This window comes from Uloborus diversus, chromosome 5, assembly GCF_026930045.1.
Source record: "Uloborus diversus isolate 005 chromosome 5, Udiv.v.3.1, whole genome shotgun sequence".
Taxonomy (NCBI): Eukaryota; Metazoa; Arthropoda; class Arachnida; order Araneae; family Uloboridae; genus Uloborus; species Uloborus diversus.
Window position 1 is genome coordinate 67,634,727 of NC_072735.1, and position 18,555 is coordinate 67,653,281.

Below are 18,555 nucleotides of genomic sequence, written 5' to 3' on the forward strand. Positions count from 1 at the left end.
AGAAGGGAAAACTCCTAAATTTCATTCTCCTTCCCATTATAAAGTCACTAAAAGAAAATTTGTCGTGGCGTTTTTAAAGTCTTGTCAAAAATTTGAAAACCCCCAGCGTCATCAAGCATAGGTCTTATAACTTAAAAAAATATTCGAGTTAGAGCAACCACCTTCTTCTCTAACATTTCAACAAAAAATTGCGTTTTTACAACTTCAATAACAAAATTTCCAAAATGCATTTTTAAGGTTTCAAAAATTTCCAGGGGAGTGTCCGCAAACAAAATAAATCCCTTCCCATGTGTTACTACCAAATGTAGCCTGAATTGCGTTAAAAAAAAAGTTTTTTTGAAATTGCATCTGAATTGAGATAGCGAACCCAGTGTCAGTGTGGCATGTATTTCAAAATATTAAAAATACTCCTAGGTCTGCTCCTCCCTTACAAACAATCAATTGAGCACTGATGACCCTCAGAGCTCATGAAAAGTGATTGGTGGTATATATTGCTATTTCATGTCCACCTTGAGTGGCAATTAAAGGTCATTATGTCATTAGTTTCTTTCACAATTGTGACATTTACGACACCACACATCTTTTTCTAAAGCAATAACGCTTGTACATTATTCAATTTCGATTAAATAATAATATAAATTAATTGGGATTATCTGAGAAAATATTTCCTCACATTTTGATAAACTTTAACTCTCTGCAATAGGGTCGTTTCCAAATTTTTGAAAGTATTTTTTTCTGAAAGAGCATGCTTGAAAACATAGGATCTGACCATTTTTTGAAATAATTTAAGTTTAATATTTTTAAAAAAATTGCTTAAATTAGTGCGTTTTCATCATTTATGCTTCTGGCAATGGCATCACAAATGATGAAATGCCTTTCAGTGTTGCCATTCACAGAACAAAATATTTAATTCGCATCTTTACTCATGTGTATTGGCAGCGATATGGTTGATAGCAAGTGTAGAGCTCAATTTCAATTCGCTTCTTGATTATCATAAAGGTGGAAACGAGATAGAAAGATGCGCCAAAGGGCATCATTTGTGACATCAAGATTACGCCTTGTTTGAAAAATTGGACATTTTAAAAAATTAAAAAAAAACTGTTGGAAAAATGAAAGTATTTTCTTGATCCATGTTTTTTTTTTTTCTTATTCTATCGATTTCAGTGGCAAAAAGTACTACTTTTGACTGAAGAAAACAACACCATTCAGTAAAATTACTGTTCAAAAGAAAAAATTCGAAAAATCAACCAATAATATCGCCTACTCTCTCCCATGTCTTCTTCCACAAAAATTTTCATTTTTTTGCGTTGCCCCCCACACACCCTACTGCGATATGTCTACCAATTCGCAGCATGCTTCAAAAATCGAATCAACAGATGACTTTTTAGGAACTGATGTGATATACCCCACCCTTGGCGACTTTTTCCTGTTGGCGCCAAGAAAGCGTCGCCAAGAAAACGATGTATGACGACATATGTCATACATCGTTCTTAGCGATGCTTTTTTAGCGCCAACAGGAAAAAATCAGATAAAAAAACATGATCAAAGCACTTCAGAACACAATATATATAAAAACAACATAAAAGCTCAACAAAAAACATCACGAATATATGCTTCAAAAATGTACAGGGCCGGGGTTTTTTGTAAACATATTAAAATACAATGAAATAAATTATTGTATTAATTACAAGTCGAAATTAATGCATTAATTGTTTTTTCATCATTTCTCCGGGATACAAGCCCTCGGTCTCATAGTACTTTCGTAATGAGACCTCGGCTCGCCGGCCCTGCCTCGGTCTCATTACGAAAGTACTATGAGACCTCTGGCTCGCCAGGACCTCGCTCCGCTCGGTCTGTTATCCCTCCGACTGTTAATATACATTACAGTCGGAGTATGGTCACAATTATGTATATTTATGTATATTATGCATATTCATGTGTATGTACACCCAAGGGTGGCTCCTTCCGTTCAGTGTACAATAATGACACAGTTTTAAGTGTGAAATATGCACCATTATTGTGCAGATTTATTAATAAAATTCAGCATTTTTAAGAGTACAACCGAAAGAACTTTCAATTGTTAACATAAAATTCAGTACCTAAAGCAGGCACGTTAATGTCTAAATAATTCGTGGCATCGATAAGAATTAACTTTTAGAACAAAATAACCAAACTATTTAATTAATTAACATACAGTAAAAATAAAGTTAAAAGCTACAAGAATCCCTCAAGGATTTGTAAAAAACAAAGAACTTACCTTTTTATGGTATAAATCCTCACACTCAGTCCAAAACAAAACATCATCTGACAATGGCGCGTTACAGATACACACCACGTTGGAGTTAACTTTTAATTAACCTTCAAGTTTGAAGAAACTGGCATTTTCTAATGTTTTTACTTCAAAACACAACTACTGAATCTAAACTAACACAAAATAAGCATTCCTGTAAGGTATATTGCACAAAACAACACGTATCTCTCCTGCGTAAAACCAAATAAAGAACCCAAGTAAACAAGTTCGAACAAGTTTGCCTTCGCGTTGCCAACCGCAGGTTAGTTTCACCAGGGATGCCATGCTTAAAAATTTATCGCCTCATTGGCGAGAAAAATATTTCAATTTTGTGCAAAAAATCGGATGTCGCCAAATGGGGGGGGGGGGGGTATATCACATCTGTACCACTTTTTATTAGAGACGTACCAAGTAGTACTTTGGCCGAGTACCGAGTACTCGGCCTTTCACTACTCGGTGCAGTACCGATTTCCAATTATGTTTTAAGAAGAACTGCTGACACACACGTGATGAATTTCGAACTTATTGGAAAGTAGCATAGACCTTTATGTCAATATAATAGTTTTTAAAACAAAATTCCAGCTGAAATTTAAAAACGCATTATGTAAAAAATTTTGTTTCTATCAAAAATTTTATAAAAAGGTAGTTTTCAAAATTAAAAATAAACATATCAATAATAAGTATGATTAATCAAGTTGGAATTAAAACAAATTATATCAATCTATTTTAGTTTTAGTCGAGGGTGTGCACAGAAGTTTTGGTGCCCGTCACAAATGACTTTTCCGGGTCCCCCTCCATATTGTTCACCTCTATATTTCATGCCTAGTTAAAAAGATATTGGGCCCCTTCAGATTCGGACCAACAGGTGTCCCTCCTCCCCCCCCCCCCTCGCCAAACATAATAACATAGAAATTTCATATTTTTTATACTGACTTCGTTTTTAATAAATAAGTTTTATTTAACTTTGCAAACATTACAAAAATTTACACCATTGAAGCATAACAAACTTCATTATTCTCAAAATTTAAATTTGACTACTTACTAACTATAAAACTACTAAAACTATTGTAAAGCTAAAGAATAGAGCTTTCTATTGATATTAAACCAGACTCTCTATGATAGGCTTAAGTTTCAAGGTCATTCACAATGACTTTTGACCTTGAATATCTCAAAACATGCCCCATTAGAATTTCTTCAAAAAAATATATTTTGTAGAACTAATACTATTCTTCTACTACACCAAAACTTAGAATGGGATCTCAATGGCAAGGTACTGAAAAAAAAAAATCTAGAATGTTCACATGTTTTACATTGTGGAATTACATATGTCAGGTCAGTCACCTTCTTGACCTCCTCACCAATTCTGATTGTAATGAAATTTTGTGTGAAGGACTCATACAACCGGATAAGTAATCCTGCCAATTTTCAGAATTCTACTTCAAAATTGTAATACAGGGCTGTTAAAAACTTTAAAAGTGCAAAATAACCGAAAAGTTGTGAATGCAAATGACTGTAACTTCTCTCGTTCTATCCTAATTACAGTAGAATAAAAATTAGTTGAAGAATAAAAGTTAAAGAGTAGAGCTTTCTATTGGTATAAAACATGGCTTTCTCTCGACAGGTTTAAGTTTGAAGGTTCACCGTACGTCAACGACGTGAACATTTTCAAGTGTTCACCATGGTTCAATTCACCTCGAATTTTGACCTTCAATGTCTAAAAACACGCTACCTCAGAATTTCTTTAGAAATATACGTATTATTAACATAATTAAAACAATAAAACTAACACACTAACATTAGGACAGAATTAATGTAAAACATGTAACACAATTATATAAACATTTCTGATTTTTTTGCAGTCCCTTGTCATGGCGATCCCAGCCTAAGTTTTGTTGTAGTAGAAGAACAGTGTTGGAGCTATAAAATGTATTTTTTTTTCAAAAATTCTAAGGGAGCATGTTTTGAGATATTCAAGGTCAAAAGTCAAGGTGAATGACCTTGAATCTGAAACCTGTCATGAGAGAGCCATGTTTTATCCTAATAGAAAGCTCTAGTCTTTAATTTTACAATGTTTTTCAAATTCTTTTTCTACTGTAATTAGGATAGAACGATAGAAGTTAGTCATTTATATGTCACAACTTTCCATTTATTTTGCACTTTTAAAGTTTTTAGCAGCCCTGTATTTCGTAACATTTCTGAAGTAGAGTTCTGAAAATTGGCAGGATTACTCATCTTTTTGTATGTGTCGTTCACACAAAATTTCATTAAAATCGGAAGTGGTGAGGAAGTCAAGAAGGTGACTGACCTGACATATGGAATTCCACAATGTAAAACATGTGAACATTCTAGATTTTTTTTATCAGTACCTTGCCATTGCAATCCCAGTCTAAGTTTTGGTGTAGTGGAAGAATAGTTTTGGAGCTATATAATATATATTTTTGAAGAAATTCTAATGGGGCATGTTTTGACTTATTCAAGGGCAAAAGTCACTGTGAATGACCTTGAAACTTAAACCTGTCGTAAGAAAGTCATGTTTTATATCAATAGAAAAGCTCTATTCTTTAGCTTTACAATAGTTTTGAATTTTCATTCTACTATAATTAGAAGATAAGTTACAGTCATTTGAATATCACATTGTTTTTTTCATACTTTTTCAGTTTTTTAACAGCCCTGTATTTTGTAAAATTTTTAAAGTAGAATTCTAAAAATTGACAGGATAACTTATCTTGTTATATGTGTCCCTCACACTAATTTTGGTTAAGATTGGAAATGGTGAGGTCAAAAACGTTTTTTTGATTGATTTGACATAGAATTATCCAGATGTTGATAACCTATACCTTACACATCACTTGAACTTATTTATTCAAGTCTGTTATTTATTATACTTTATTATTATTTTGTCTTATTTTAGCCTTTTTTTTTCCCTCCTAGGCAAAGCCCTCTACTAAAGAGCTTTTGGAAGAAGTTGAAAAGGTAGATGATATGATGTAAAAGGAAAAAAAAATCTTGAAATATAAAGTATCATTTTAATGTCAGAAAACTTATCGTTTCGTTTGTAGTTTATTGATTATCAGATGATTGATTTTTGCTTTTAAATGACATTTCTAGGCTGCATTTTTGAATGTATCGTAATTTAGTAATCTGTCATAAAATTTTACTTAATTTAATATTAATATTGAGAGCAATTCATCTATACTAATAATAACTTAAAGCTGCAGAGTTTTTTTTTTTTTGTTTGAACGCAATAATCTCAGGATCTACTGGTTCGAATTGAAAAATTATTTTTGTGTTGAATAGTCCATTTATTGAAGAAGGCTACATGCTATTTTTTTAAAAATCAGAGTGTCCAAAATATTTAATTAATTGTTTAGTTCTATGAATTCGTAAAAGATGGTGGGGTAAGTTAACTCATCGATAGCTCCAAGGAACCATGCCATGCAGTCATGCATGTTCGGCTATGTTAATGTGGGACTGTTGTGGTCCGCGGTACATGGTTTGGTTTTGTAAGATTTTTCTATTGGGTTTTGTTTTCCTTATTTGTTCAATGTTTGTTTTTGTTCTTATAGTTGAAGATAGTTACTTGTCTAAGTAAATAATTTTATTTGTTGCATTATTCAATTGTGATTGTCCTTTATAACGTTTTTATTACAGTATTGTTAGTTTGGCGAAACATTTAAAATTGCAGAAAAAAAAATGCTTCACTCGCTAAAGGGCAGGTTTCGGTAGTGTGGTTGCTTGGCCTGTTAATCGATGAACTATACAGTTGAAGGATTATTTTAAGTTATAAACTTACCGTTAATCTTTTTATATGTTTTGATGAATAGTTATAAATTCCAAAGAGACTTTAATAGGTTTTTTGAAAAAAATGCATACACATTTAAGTTGAAGAAAAATGATCATTTCACATGGAAGGGGGGATTTTTTTTATTCAACGGACTTCCTTTAAATTCTTAGCATAGGCGTCGCCATGTGGTATGGCTAGTAGAAAATAAAATGGAAAACATTTCTAACGAAAAATCTGTTTTGAGAGTTTTAAGTAGCTAGATTGAAATACAAAGATATGAGTGTTGGAAAAGCTCAGTGTTCAGCAATGTTTGAGTTCAAGCAACATTTCACTTAATGTAGGTTTTACTATGCAAAAATGTTCACAAAGGGTTACTGTGGCATAACTCCAGAATTCTTGCAGTTTCAAACAAGGTGTTGCAGAACCCCCTCAATTATGTCTTGGTCTGAAAGCAGATTCTTTTTTTTATAGTTAATTAAATTACTTCATTGTCTTATTTTACAAAACTATGAAGCAGTAGATTTATGGGTTAAGGGCTTGTCGCAATTCTTTTTGGGGGCCGCTTTGCATATCATAGTATTATGTGGGGGGTCTGACATGGTAAATTCAAGGACCAGATTGGATTGACCATGATGGAACTGTCATCTGTAAAACTTGCAAATGTGTTAAATATGCCAAGTTCAGTGCCACTAATTATATCTGATTATAATAGTTAAATGTATCAAGAAGGCAAAGCAATCTTTTTTCCCCCTCTCTTAACTACCGTACATACTCGCGTATAAGTCGAGAAAAATCGGAAAAAATCAAAGACCCATGTATGTCAAGACCCGACTTTTGGAAAAGAGCGTGAGCATTTTGAATTTAAATGTTATAAAAAGGAGGCAAATAAACATTTTTATGTTAAAAAATTTCCCTTTTTTTAGAAAGGGTTTGATTTTGCTGTTGCATTTTTTTTTAAATTGTTGCTTTTATTTTGATTTTATACCAATAAAATTTTATGCTGTAACTTTATTATATATATTTTTTTAAAATGAGAATTAATTCGCGATTATCAGGAAAATTCGCGAATACAGCGATTTCCACACTTTTCGTATAGTTGGCCATTTGCTATAATTATTTATCCTTTATTTCACAGTCAGACCATGTAAAATCATAGCAGAATGTTTAAATGTTTACTTCTTTATCATCTGCTTAAAAGGGATACACTTAAATACAGAAAATGTTCAAGTTTTCGAGTGTTTTTTTTCTAAGAAAAAAATCAGGGAAAATTTTATGAAATTCTGCTCCACTTATAAGTTGACCCCCTAACTTAAAATTCATTTTTTTTTTTGTCATAAATTTCTCGACTGATACGCAAGTATATACGGTATTGATTTTTAAACCCTAATCAATTTTACACATATCTGATGAAAGTATTTGTCTTTTGTCGGATGTCTGTTAATCCATAAGTTCACTTATTTTGCATTAAAAGTGTTGTTCTTTGTGAGTCCAAAACATGTGTCTGCAGCAATCTGCAGTTTTTGTGCAATTATACATTATTTCTTATTTTACTTTTGAAACACAAAGGTATTCATTCAACTTCAGACAAGTATTTATTTTCACCCTGCATTTTCAGCATTGAAAAATTAAAGGAATAAATAATCTACCTTTCTTCCAGATACTGCTATATATAATATCGTGATTTACCATGACTAAGCTTATCAAACATTTTGATTACCAGAAGTTTCAGAACGGTTTCAAACGACTTTCGAGCGCCAAAGAACAAAAGAAGTTTGACAAAGGATTGCACCATTCCCTGAGTCTCTAAAGGGTTTTCTGTATGTCTCCCCCTTTTACAGAGGAGGAAATAGGGTCAAAAGGTCCAACAAAATGGCATGAGAAAGGGGGAAAACGTTTTTGGTAGTTTTGGACTTCTTTTCTGATACCCCCAGGGTTTAGAAGTAGATAAGCATTCCTATCCACTGAGAGAAATAATGAAGGGTGTGAGAAATTTTTGGGAACATTCCTCAAGTTGCTTCAAGACAATAAATTGCGGTTTCCCGAAAAAATTATATTTCAATTTGAAAAATATTCAACATAACAAGGTTTTGATTAACAACTCTTCAACATAAGAATGAAAAATAACATTAGATAAACCTGCAAAATCAAGGGGAAAAATAATTTTTTGGCACATCAAAGTTTTTGAGTTTTCAAGAGTATACTGTATATTTTTCTCTGCCTAAACCGTAACCTGGCTTTACCAGATAACCCTGGTCGGTCCTCTTTGAGCCGGTTGTTCTTAAGTCTACTGTATTTTCAAATTGTTCAGTGGCATTTTAAAAATAATAAGGCTTTCTATTTCTTATGCAAGATATAAATTTGCCTTTAAAGTGAAAATCTGTTCTTTAGGAAATAGAAGTATTGGAAGAATACAAGAGAAGCACAGAACTTCAGCAAAAAGCAGTTGTGAGATCTCTGATATTTTATTCTGTTTTAATCTACATCATACTTGCTGGTGTGTTCCTTTTTTATTCTTTTCCTACCACAACAAGAGATCGTGTCATATATTCAGTACCTCTTTTAGTTTTTCCCCTTATGTAAGTATTGAACTTTTACAATTTTTATTGATTTAATTAAATGTTTCATTTTTAAATGAAGTCTTAAGTTATATTATTAACTTGTTCAGTTGGTTGGATTATTCGGAACCAAATATAAAAATTTTATTGCAATACATTTTGCACACATATTACATTTTTCATGCAATTTTTTTTTTTGGATGAAGTCATCCAAAGTTAAAATGTAAAAAAATAAACTACAGTAAAACTTCTGATTATCTGCAGAATTGGGTAGCACAAGTGCTGCTGATTATAAAAATCACGGATAAACCCCAAAAAGGCTAAAATGAGGGACAAATAAGGTAAAATTTGTCCATCCTCAAAAATTTTGCTGTTTTGATGCATAATACTTTCTGCAAACAGTGAAAATAATACAGTAAAAATGTTTTGTGTTTTTGCATAACAGAACTTAGTCTTGTTTTGCAAAACAAGACTAAGTGTGATGAAGAAAGCACCAAAAAAAGAAAAAAAAAATCAACTAGATGAAACAAAAACAACAGAGTTTACAATTAATCAAAAAAAAGTCATTGGTATTTGTTGCGAAAATGCATGTTCCTGATTGTTGATTGACTTGAGGATAAAGCGCCCTGCGGATAATCCAGAGTTTACTGTACGTTCATTTTTAGCATCATTAACATTTGTAATCAGCATGTCTTCTTTCACTAAGTTTTTTTTAGCTTAAAGGCTAGTTAATGTCATTTTAACACTAGAAAGACGGAGGAGCCTGTGTGGCCCCTCACATACTTATTTGTTCAAAAACTCAAATAATATCTAACAAGCTTAACGGAACTTTCTGACTTTTCATTATATGATAATGCAATAAATAATACTGATTGCTAACCAGCCAAAGGGTAGCCATTGCTCTTGGGAAGATAAACTAATTCTACCTTTTGGCGAGTAAAGACAGAAAATCTGAGAATAATTACGTACTAAGTTTTATTAAGTCATAAAAGAAGGTGCATCAGGCATGTGGACTCACTGAGGAAGAATTTTTCAAAGAATTCTTTGTAAAAATGGGTAGGGGCCAGACTGGCCCCTTCAGTCTTTCTAGTGTTAATTTTTGTTTATTCAAAACAGATGCTAAATTTTTGCTTGGAATATTGTACCTTGTGCATCTTTGGATTTCAATAGATTTTCTTCCTGATTCACTGGCATCAAGCCCAAATTGCAAGAGTGCCACTTGGAGCTTTTGAAGTGCATCATTTTCTCTTCTCTATACTTTTTATTTATAGTAAGAGTATATGTAGCACCACATTTATTTTTAATGTATGGTTGTCGCTCCTTAATTACCTGATAAGTGTCATGCATTTTAGTGTAAATTAGATTCCGTTGAAAATTTGTGTCATTGAATATTGAATGTATGTTTACGTCCTCTTTTTCAAAGTGTATTTTATTTAAATTAAATTAAAAATGAAAACATTAGTCCAGGGATTTTTTTTTTTTTTGAAAATTGTTGGTTAAAATCAAATTTTTTCCACCTGTGACTCAATTACACCTGATTTCACAACTTAACAAAGTATTCATTAAGCATGTATGAGATGCATCAATGTTTTTAAATGACAAAATCAAATAATAGTTTCTAAATGTTTAAAAGAAATAATATAAATGGATCCCCCCCCCCCCCTCTATATATGTCTATACTAATAATATAAAGCTGTAGAGTTTGTTTGAACACGCTAATCTCAGGAACTACTGGTTCGTATTGAAAAATTCTTTTTTGTGTTGAATGCTCCATTCATTGAGGAAGGCTATATAACATCACACTGTGACTAATAGGAGTGGATGAACAATAAAAAATGTTATGTAAATGGGAAAATTTAAATGTAAAATGCTCAGAACGTAGCATATGTGTAGCCACAGTGGCTCGACCTCAAAGTGCAGACTCCGCGATCCAGTGGGCGTATGTTCGTGTCAGCCATGACCCAAATCTTGAGGGTACTTTTCAGGGAAAATCCAAAATGGTGCTAAAAATGATTTGTAAAAAAATATATATACCTATCATCATCTTATTTTTCTTATTAGTTAACTAATATTATAAAGTTGAAGAGTTGGGTTGTTTGAATGCACTAATCTCAGGAACTACTGGTTCGAATTGAGAAATCCTTTTTTTGTTAGATAGTTCATTTATTGGAAAAGGCTATAGGCTATTTTTTAAAGTCAGACTGACCGAAATATTTGTTATTGCAAATTAAATGTCTAATTAATTGTTTAGTTTTATGAATTTTTAATAGATCCCCAGGGTAAGTTAACTCTTCGAGAGGGTGCTGGCCGACTGTGTCAATAGCAGCGAGGAACCATGCCTATGCTACGCTGTTGTGATCAGCAAAAAGATTTTTGAATCTTTTTTTTTTTTTTGATGTTCAGGTACATAATTTAATTTTGTAGAATTTTTCTATTGGGGTTTTGTTTTCCTTATTTCTTCAACGTTTGCTTTTGTTCTTATAGTTGAAGATAGTTACTGATCTAAGTTAATAATTTTATTTGTCATATTATTCAATTGTGATTGTTCTTTATAACGTTTTTATAGCATTGTTTATTTGGCGAAACACTTTAAATTGCAGGGGGCAAAAAACCGCTTCACTCACTAAAGGACTGGGTTACGGTAGCATGGTTACTTGGCACGTTGAGCGATGAACTATGTACTTGAAGAATTATTTGGAGTTTTAAAGCTACTGTTAATCTTTTTATGCGTTTTGGCGAATAGTTTTAAATTCCAGAGAGATTTTAATAGGTCTTTTGAAAAGGTGTGTACGCATTTTAGTTGAAGAAAAATGATCATTTCACATCGGAAGAGGGGCAGGGAGGGTGAATTATTTTTTGTTAAACGGACTTCTTTTAGCTTCTTAGCACAAGCATCACCATGGGGGTACTGCTAGTATATATATATATATATATATATATATATATATATATATATATATATATATATATATATATATATAAAGGTGACTTTGTTTCTTTGTTTATACCCGATGACCAGAAGCCCTCATTGCATCTAAAGCCCTGAAACTTGGCACAAAATTCGAACGTACCCCGGGGGTCAGCACCTCAAAGCCCGAATTCTAAATTTCTAATTAGTTTTTCATAATTAAATTAGCAAATTAGGCTGAAATTTAACGTTTTTTGCTTAATTAGGTGGTAAAAAATCCCACTGTCCCCTAACATTTTATGTTGTTGAGAAGAGCTTTCCTTTCAGAATAAGATGATGTTTGTTCCATTTCTCTCACTTAATTAGAACCGGAGATATAAGCAATTCTAATTAAGCTAATTTTCAAGGCTAAACTTGATTTTTGTTTCTGCAGTGACGTCAGCTTCAGAATAGGGTTGCATTCAAATAGTAGAACCGATGAATTCTTGATTTGGTTATTGCGCTGTTGTCATTTTTGTTAAATTAATTGTGCAAATGTTAATTGATTTTCTTTTTAATTTGAAAGTCACTTGGCGAATTTGACAATAAACAATGTAGTTGTGGATTATTTGTTTACTTCACAAAATATTTTAGATTTCAAAGGATTGCGTTTATGTTTTCAAAGGGTGTTCATGCATTTTAGTTAAAAAATATGATTACTGATTATTTGACATCAGACAGGGGGGGGGTATTTTTTTTAATTCTAGAGGGTTTTTTTTCCCTTTTCTCAGACTAGCAGGCCGAGGAGTCAGTCACCTTTCTCACCTTTAGTCACCTTTTGAAAATTTGGTTACTTTTAGTCACCTTTTGCAACTTTTGTCACCTTTCTCACCTTTCTTGAAATGCGTCTTGGGATTTTTTTTTTTTTAATAATTAAATCTTTGAAAAGTGTCTGAATGATAGCTTTAACAGTGAAATTAATTTAAAAAATAGCCTTAAATATGCCCCCCCCACCTTGTTGTTGTTTAAGAAAAATAGCTATGCTATCGGGAAATCAGGGAATTTTTTTTATCGCTTGCAATTGCACACTATGAGCAGAACCAGTCTTTCTATCCCTTCTACAGATGGACTTGCTCCTTATTTCCGGGAATGTATGTTAAAAGAAGCATATTTATCCTATTATACTTTGAGCTTTGATAAAACTACCAATGTCAAAGACAAAAAAGAACTGCAACGAACAATAAAATATTGGTCTGAGAGCCAATGTTGCATCACAACAAGGCATCTCAAAACTTTCTTCTTGGGCAAGGCAGTTGGTGAAATTTCGATTGAGAAGCTATGTGAAGCACTTACCGAGAGTAATTATCCATGAATGTCTCATGCTTTCCTTTGAATGGTCCTTATGTTAATAAAAAGGTTTTTAGGTTGTTTGACGCTATTATCCTTGAGACACGAGAAAAAAGCCTAATAAATATTGGTACTTGCAGTATTCATACAATGCATAATGCATATGTCAAAGCATTGCAGTATTTAGGTGAAGAGACATCTTAACTTCTTCCTAGTACTTATAGCTATTTTGATGGTTGGCCTTCCCGTTAAGAGGACTTCGAAGAAATGCAAGCTCAACTAAATACACCTCATCACAAGTTCCTGAAACACACAACTACCCATTGGCTTACCTTTGGACCTGCAGCAAACAGACTACTGGAACAGTGGGATGCTCTTCAGTATTATTTTTTTAAACATGTGCCTTTAAAAAAGAATTCAGCTATGCATTGCAGATCATATAAAGCTGTTGCAAATGTTTTGAAAAGACCTTCTATAAAAGCTGAGCTGCATTTTATCTTTTCATCTGCTGATTTGTTTATGCAGTTCACGAAACGCTTTCAATGCCAAGCGCCTATGATACATAAATTGTACCAAGAAATGGAGACCATTGTTTAAACTTTTATGGCTCGGGTTATAAAAGCCTCTGTCATAAAGAAAGTTGATTTTTCAAACATATACACATATGAACTGTTTGCAGTTGGTAACAGACTACCTCTTGAAGATCTTGTTGTTAGTGGAGAGGTGACAGATGAACCATCAAAACTGAAAGAAAATGAAAAGGTTGTGTTTTTAAGAGCTGTTAAAAAGCATTGTGTGACTGCATGCAAGTATGAAATAGAAAAAAGTTGCATATCAAACGGGTTACTGAAAAGTTTTAAATTTTTGAATCCAAAAGAGAGAAGTAAATCTAGAAGCTGTAAGGATTTGATAAAGGTTGCCTAAATCATGCCTTTTAATGTTCCCCTCAATAGGTTGCAAGATGAATGGAAACTTTTCCAGATGGAAAAAGATGATGAAGCATCCGAAAACAAAACCATTGATATCTACTGGCAGCAGCACATTTCAAAAAAGGACTCAACTTCTAATGATCTCAAGTTTCCTAATGTTTCTAAGGTGATAAAAACTTTACTTGCATTATCACATGGTAATGCTGACATTGAAAGACTATTTTCCATTTCAAAGCACCTTTTTGGTGAAAATAAGACAGCAAGGACTGAAAGATTTTTAAACAGCATACTTATAGTTAAAGACCCTGTAAAAGAATATCCTCATTTGCTTTCTTTACCAATTGGTCCAGAAATGATTAAATGTGCACAACAAGCACACGCAAATTACACAACATACATGGAGGTATGTAAAAGGAAAAAGGATTTGGAATTGATACAGAAGAAAAAGAAGAGCAAAAAAGAAAGGATTGTGAAGAAGAAACTAAGAAAATGGAAAAAATTAAAACATCTATTGAAAGTGAAACTGTAGAAATCTTTACAAAAAGCACATAGGGCTATTTTGGTAAAAGTCAGTAAAAAGGGATAATCCTTTTCTGTTTTTTGAGTTCTTAACAAATTGCTTTTGGTCACCTTTTAGTTACTTTTTTGTCACCTTTGTTTTCAAATTTGTCACCTTTCTCACTTTTTTCAAAGGCCATCAGCAGTCCTCGGCCTGGACTAGCTTTTCTATAGTTAAATTTTTCATACGGGATGTAGAATTTCCTTTTTGTCCTAGATGTACTAATTTTTTTGATTGCGTTATTTTTCTGCTAGGGAGTTGAATCCTTTTTCGTGCGGGATACGAGATTTTCCTTTTGTCCTAATATATCGTGATTTGAATCCTTTTCTGTACGGGATACAAAATTTTCTTTTTGTCCTAATGTACTGTGATTTTTAATCGCAATTGCTTATCGGCCAGAGTTCGTTTTGCTCGCTAATTGGGTGGGTTTCTGCAGTGTGGTCACTTCCGCTGGACGTTTCACAGGCTGGAGGAGAGTGGATTTTTTTATTCAACAGACTTCCTTTAAATTCTTAGCACAGGCATCGTCGTGTGGTGTACAGCTAGGATATACGTATATATATACATATATATATATATAAAATTAAGTAATCAGAATTTCAAATATTAAACAAATTATAAATAATAAGTGATGATAAAAAGGAAAAATGCAAACAGCTATTAAGTAGGAATAGATTAAGAGTGAATCCAGAGCTCATCAGCCGTGGAGGATTCATTAATTATGGTCAAAAGACCAAAATTTTTAACTATGAACTAGAAGAGAATGTTTAAGCTCCAGTACATGCAATATAGAGTAACAATGGGCAAAAGCACCACTTGCTAAGCTAAAAACTATAAACTAGAGCTCAAAGGTTTGAGCTCTAGTTTATTGTTGTTGTCTAGTTTATTGGATTCACTCTTTATCTATTCCTACTTAATAGCTGTTTGCATTTTTCCTTTTTATCATCACTTATTATTTATAATTTGTTTAATATTTGAAATTCTGATTGCTTAATTTTATATTTACTTGGCTTTTTAGTTTTGCTGTGTTGCGCATCTATGGGCTCTTGGTGTGGTCTTTTCAATATTTTTCACTTTTATTATTATTATTACATATATATATATATATATATATATATATATATATATATATATATATATATATATATATATATATATATATATATATATATATATATGTCAAAGCACTTGTGAAGGGATGTTGATGGTAGGCCTGCTTCCAGGAGACCCCATAGCACCTAAAACCTTGCAGTTTTGTACAAAATTACTTCAAGCCCCAGAGGTTGCACTTGTTTTTCTTTCTTTCTTTTGTTTTTTCAAATTTGACTTAGTTTTTTTATAATTAAGTTTTTAAGCTAAAATTTCACATAAATTGCCATTTAAAGGGTCGAAAGATTTTCCACACCCTTTACTTAATCTTCGATGTTGTTCAAAAGATATATATATATATATTTTTTTTTTTCAGCTTTTCACCACAGATATGATATTCTCTCACAATTTCTTTGACTTTACTTTTTTCAATATAGAGAGACAACAAACTATTTGGTATCTGCTTGCAGCTCTATCTAAATCCAATCTACGGGATAGGGATGCTTAGCTTACTGCTATTTGTGTTCAAATTTTCATTATATGTGCATTTATATTTCTTTACATGTATTAATATTATTTCCAGATTATATATTTTGAAAAAATTTCTACATTGGTATTTCCATCAAAAATTACGAAACAATGATGAAGCCTTACAAGATCTCAAAAGAAGAAAAAAAACACTAATAGAATTTGCTATGGAAACTGAAACATATAAAGTTGTGAAGGAATTACTGGAAAAATTTGATAAAGAAAGTCATAAAAAGGTAAGATTTTCCTTTGTTATATAACATAAATTTTTCAACTCTACCGTAGTTAGCATATAGCTCAAATCAACTACAAATAAGAATAAAATAATTTCTTTCTGTGATATAATTATTTTCTCAGTCTACCTTCCTTTATGTATCTAAGAAATTTAAAAATATGTCTTTGATAAAATTAACACTTTCTCTGTAGTTCCATACCCTTTTTTTTTAAATTGAGAATTGAAAGTAAATAATTTCTTTATTTTATAAAGACATATATAATCTTTTGTTTGTCTCAGTTTTGATTTTTTAATCTGAATAAGTGACAGTAAAAGGGCTCTATCGTTTCTTGAACTTTGTGTTCCTTATTTTTTAAGTAAGTCTTTATCTCCTCCCTAACAAATAAAAATCTTAAAAGTAATGCAAAATAATTTCTGCTGCGTTAAAACATCTTTGACGTGTATCTTAAGTCAGTGTTTCACAACCTTTTTTACTTTACGGCACACTTGATAGTTTTCTTGATCCTTGCGGCACACTGAACCGTATTTCATATGTCAATATGGACAGTGCTTTCATCATTCACTAGTCAAAGCAAGGAAGAGAAAAAGCAAGCATTTCCACAATGAATGTAACAATTAATCTTTTAAATATTTCAGTTTCTTTTGAAATTGAATTAAAGTTCAATATGAATTTTAGTGCCTATTACGGTCAGCAAGTCCCAAACTTCCCATAACACAACTGAGACACTTGTTTCTTTCTTGAGGGACAGTGGATCTTTTTATTCAGCCCTATGTTAGAAAGAGCTGCAAAAGGTTTTGAAATTGAGGATCTATCATAGGTATGATGTTTTGTTATTCTTCTAAAGTGTCAATGCTAAGAAATCAACATTAGAAATATTGGTATGTTCTTTAAAACTAACGGGTAACGGCTCATGAATAGCGTGATTAGAGATTTTTAGGTATTCTTTTTACTGACAGCCAGTATGCATACATGGGCACTTCGCTGAACCCCGGTTTTAAGAAGCGGTCACTCCTGAGGTCTATAAATTTTTCTCTAGCCTTCAAAGAAAGTTCCTTGCTGTTGTTTCAACAGATCCAGAACCCAGTCATATTGTTCAATGTGAGTCAACATGAAGTAGTGTTTAAGCTTTGTTCAGAATCATGGCCAAATGTTCTACCTTCACATTAAGCTTTTCTTTTAGGATATGTGAAGCTGGTCCGATTGAACATGTTCAGTGAGTGACAATCTAATTCCTTTCTCCAGAACTGAATTTTTATTTAAACCTTGTTAACTTGTCCATATATATATATATAAACACAATCAGACCACGTTCTTGAATTCTTCAATTTATTTTGTTAAAATTATTAAAAATACCAGTTAGGTTTTCCCAGAAAATATTTTAACAAACTGGTATGTTTCATTTATTTGTCTGACATCAAAAATGTGCACCTCGTCCCCCATCTCATATCTTTTTGGCTGGACTTTGCTTCTCAAATGCCAGCAAACTTCTGTGTGAAGAGACGGGGAGTGGTGATCTGGCTGCATCTCCTCAGAAAGTACATTGAAGGTATGATGATTAAGTGGTCTTGATTGTATGATTTTTATGGCTTCAGTCATGGCCGACTTCGGTTCATCTGGCATATTTTTTGCCAGGAATGTTTCACGATAGAGGAAACGCATTTGACCACTTGGATTTTGATTTTTATCATTCAACATGAACCTTTCGACATTTCCTGCCGTTGCAATTCCTTCACTGCAAGCAATTGTGAGGTTGTAACACTGGATCTCGTTTCTTTTTATATATTTAGCTGTAACTCGCGTGCGCGGGAAATATTTCATCACGAGTTTCGAGCTGAGTAAATTCTTAGCAAAAGTATAATGATATTAATCTGTCCTCATTAGCAAGAGTAGTGCACTTTTTATGTCTGTTGATTCATCAACTAGAAATAAAAATTTTATGGCTATTTGTATTTCATCAACCATTGTGTTTTTAAATGTCATCCGTCATGTCATTAATTCATCGCCTGATAACATCCTCTGGAATTTTCACTCTGACCACCTCATTCATTGCATCAGAACCTATCGTTCCCTGTACGACTTCTGTACAAGCTGGTAAAATAAATGCTTCACCGTTGGTATGCAGTTTTCAATGCAATTGGCAATTAATTTAACTAGCAACATTATATCTGATTTCTTGCGCATGTGAAATACATCACTGTTCTTCCTTTTTAAACAAATCCAAAAGTATCGCAGCACACCAAGGACCTTGTTGTGGCACCAGTAGTGTGACTATGGGGTCTAGCGCCCCTGGCGAACTAAAGAAATTGTGCCCCCCCCCCTCAGTGTCCACATGGGAAATCACCAAAGGTCAT

General features: G+C 32.6%; 1 protein-coding gene across 4 annotated transcripts in view; it reads left to right on the forward strand.

The window, feature by feature from the left end:
• Nucleotides 1-18,555, forward strand: part of LOC129221872 (endoplasmic reticulum junction formation protein lunapark-like) — a 69,465-nt gene that overhangs the window by 3,104 nt on the left and 47,806 nt on the right. For all 4 annotated transcript variants that reach the window (XM_054856235.1, XM_054856237.1, XM_054856238.1 and 1 more), the window contains exons 2-4: nucleotides 5,222-5,263; nucleotides 8,463-8,650; nucleotides 16,024-16,204. In XM_054856235.1, coding sequence (XP_054712210.1) covers nucleotides 5,222-5,263; nucleotides 8,463-8,650; nucleotides 16,024-16,204 — 411 coding nt within the window. The remainder of the gene's footprint in view (nucleotides 1-5,221; nucleotides 5,264-8,462; nucleotides 8,651-16,023; nucleotides 16,205-18,555) is intronic.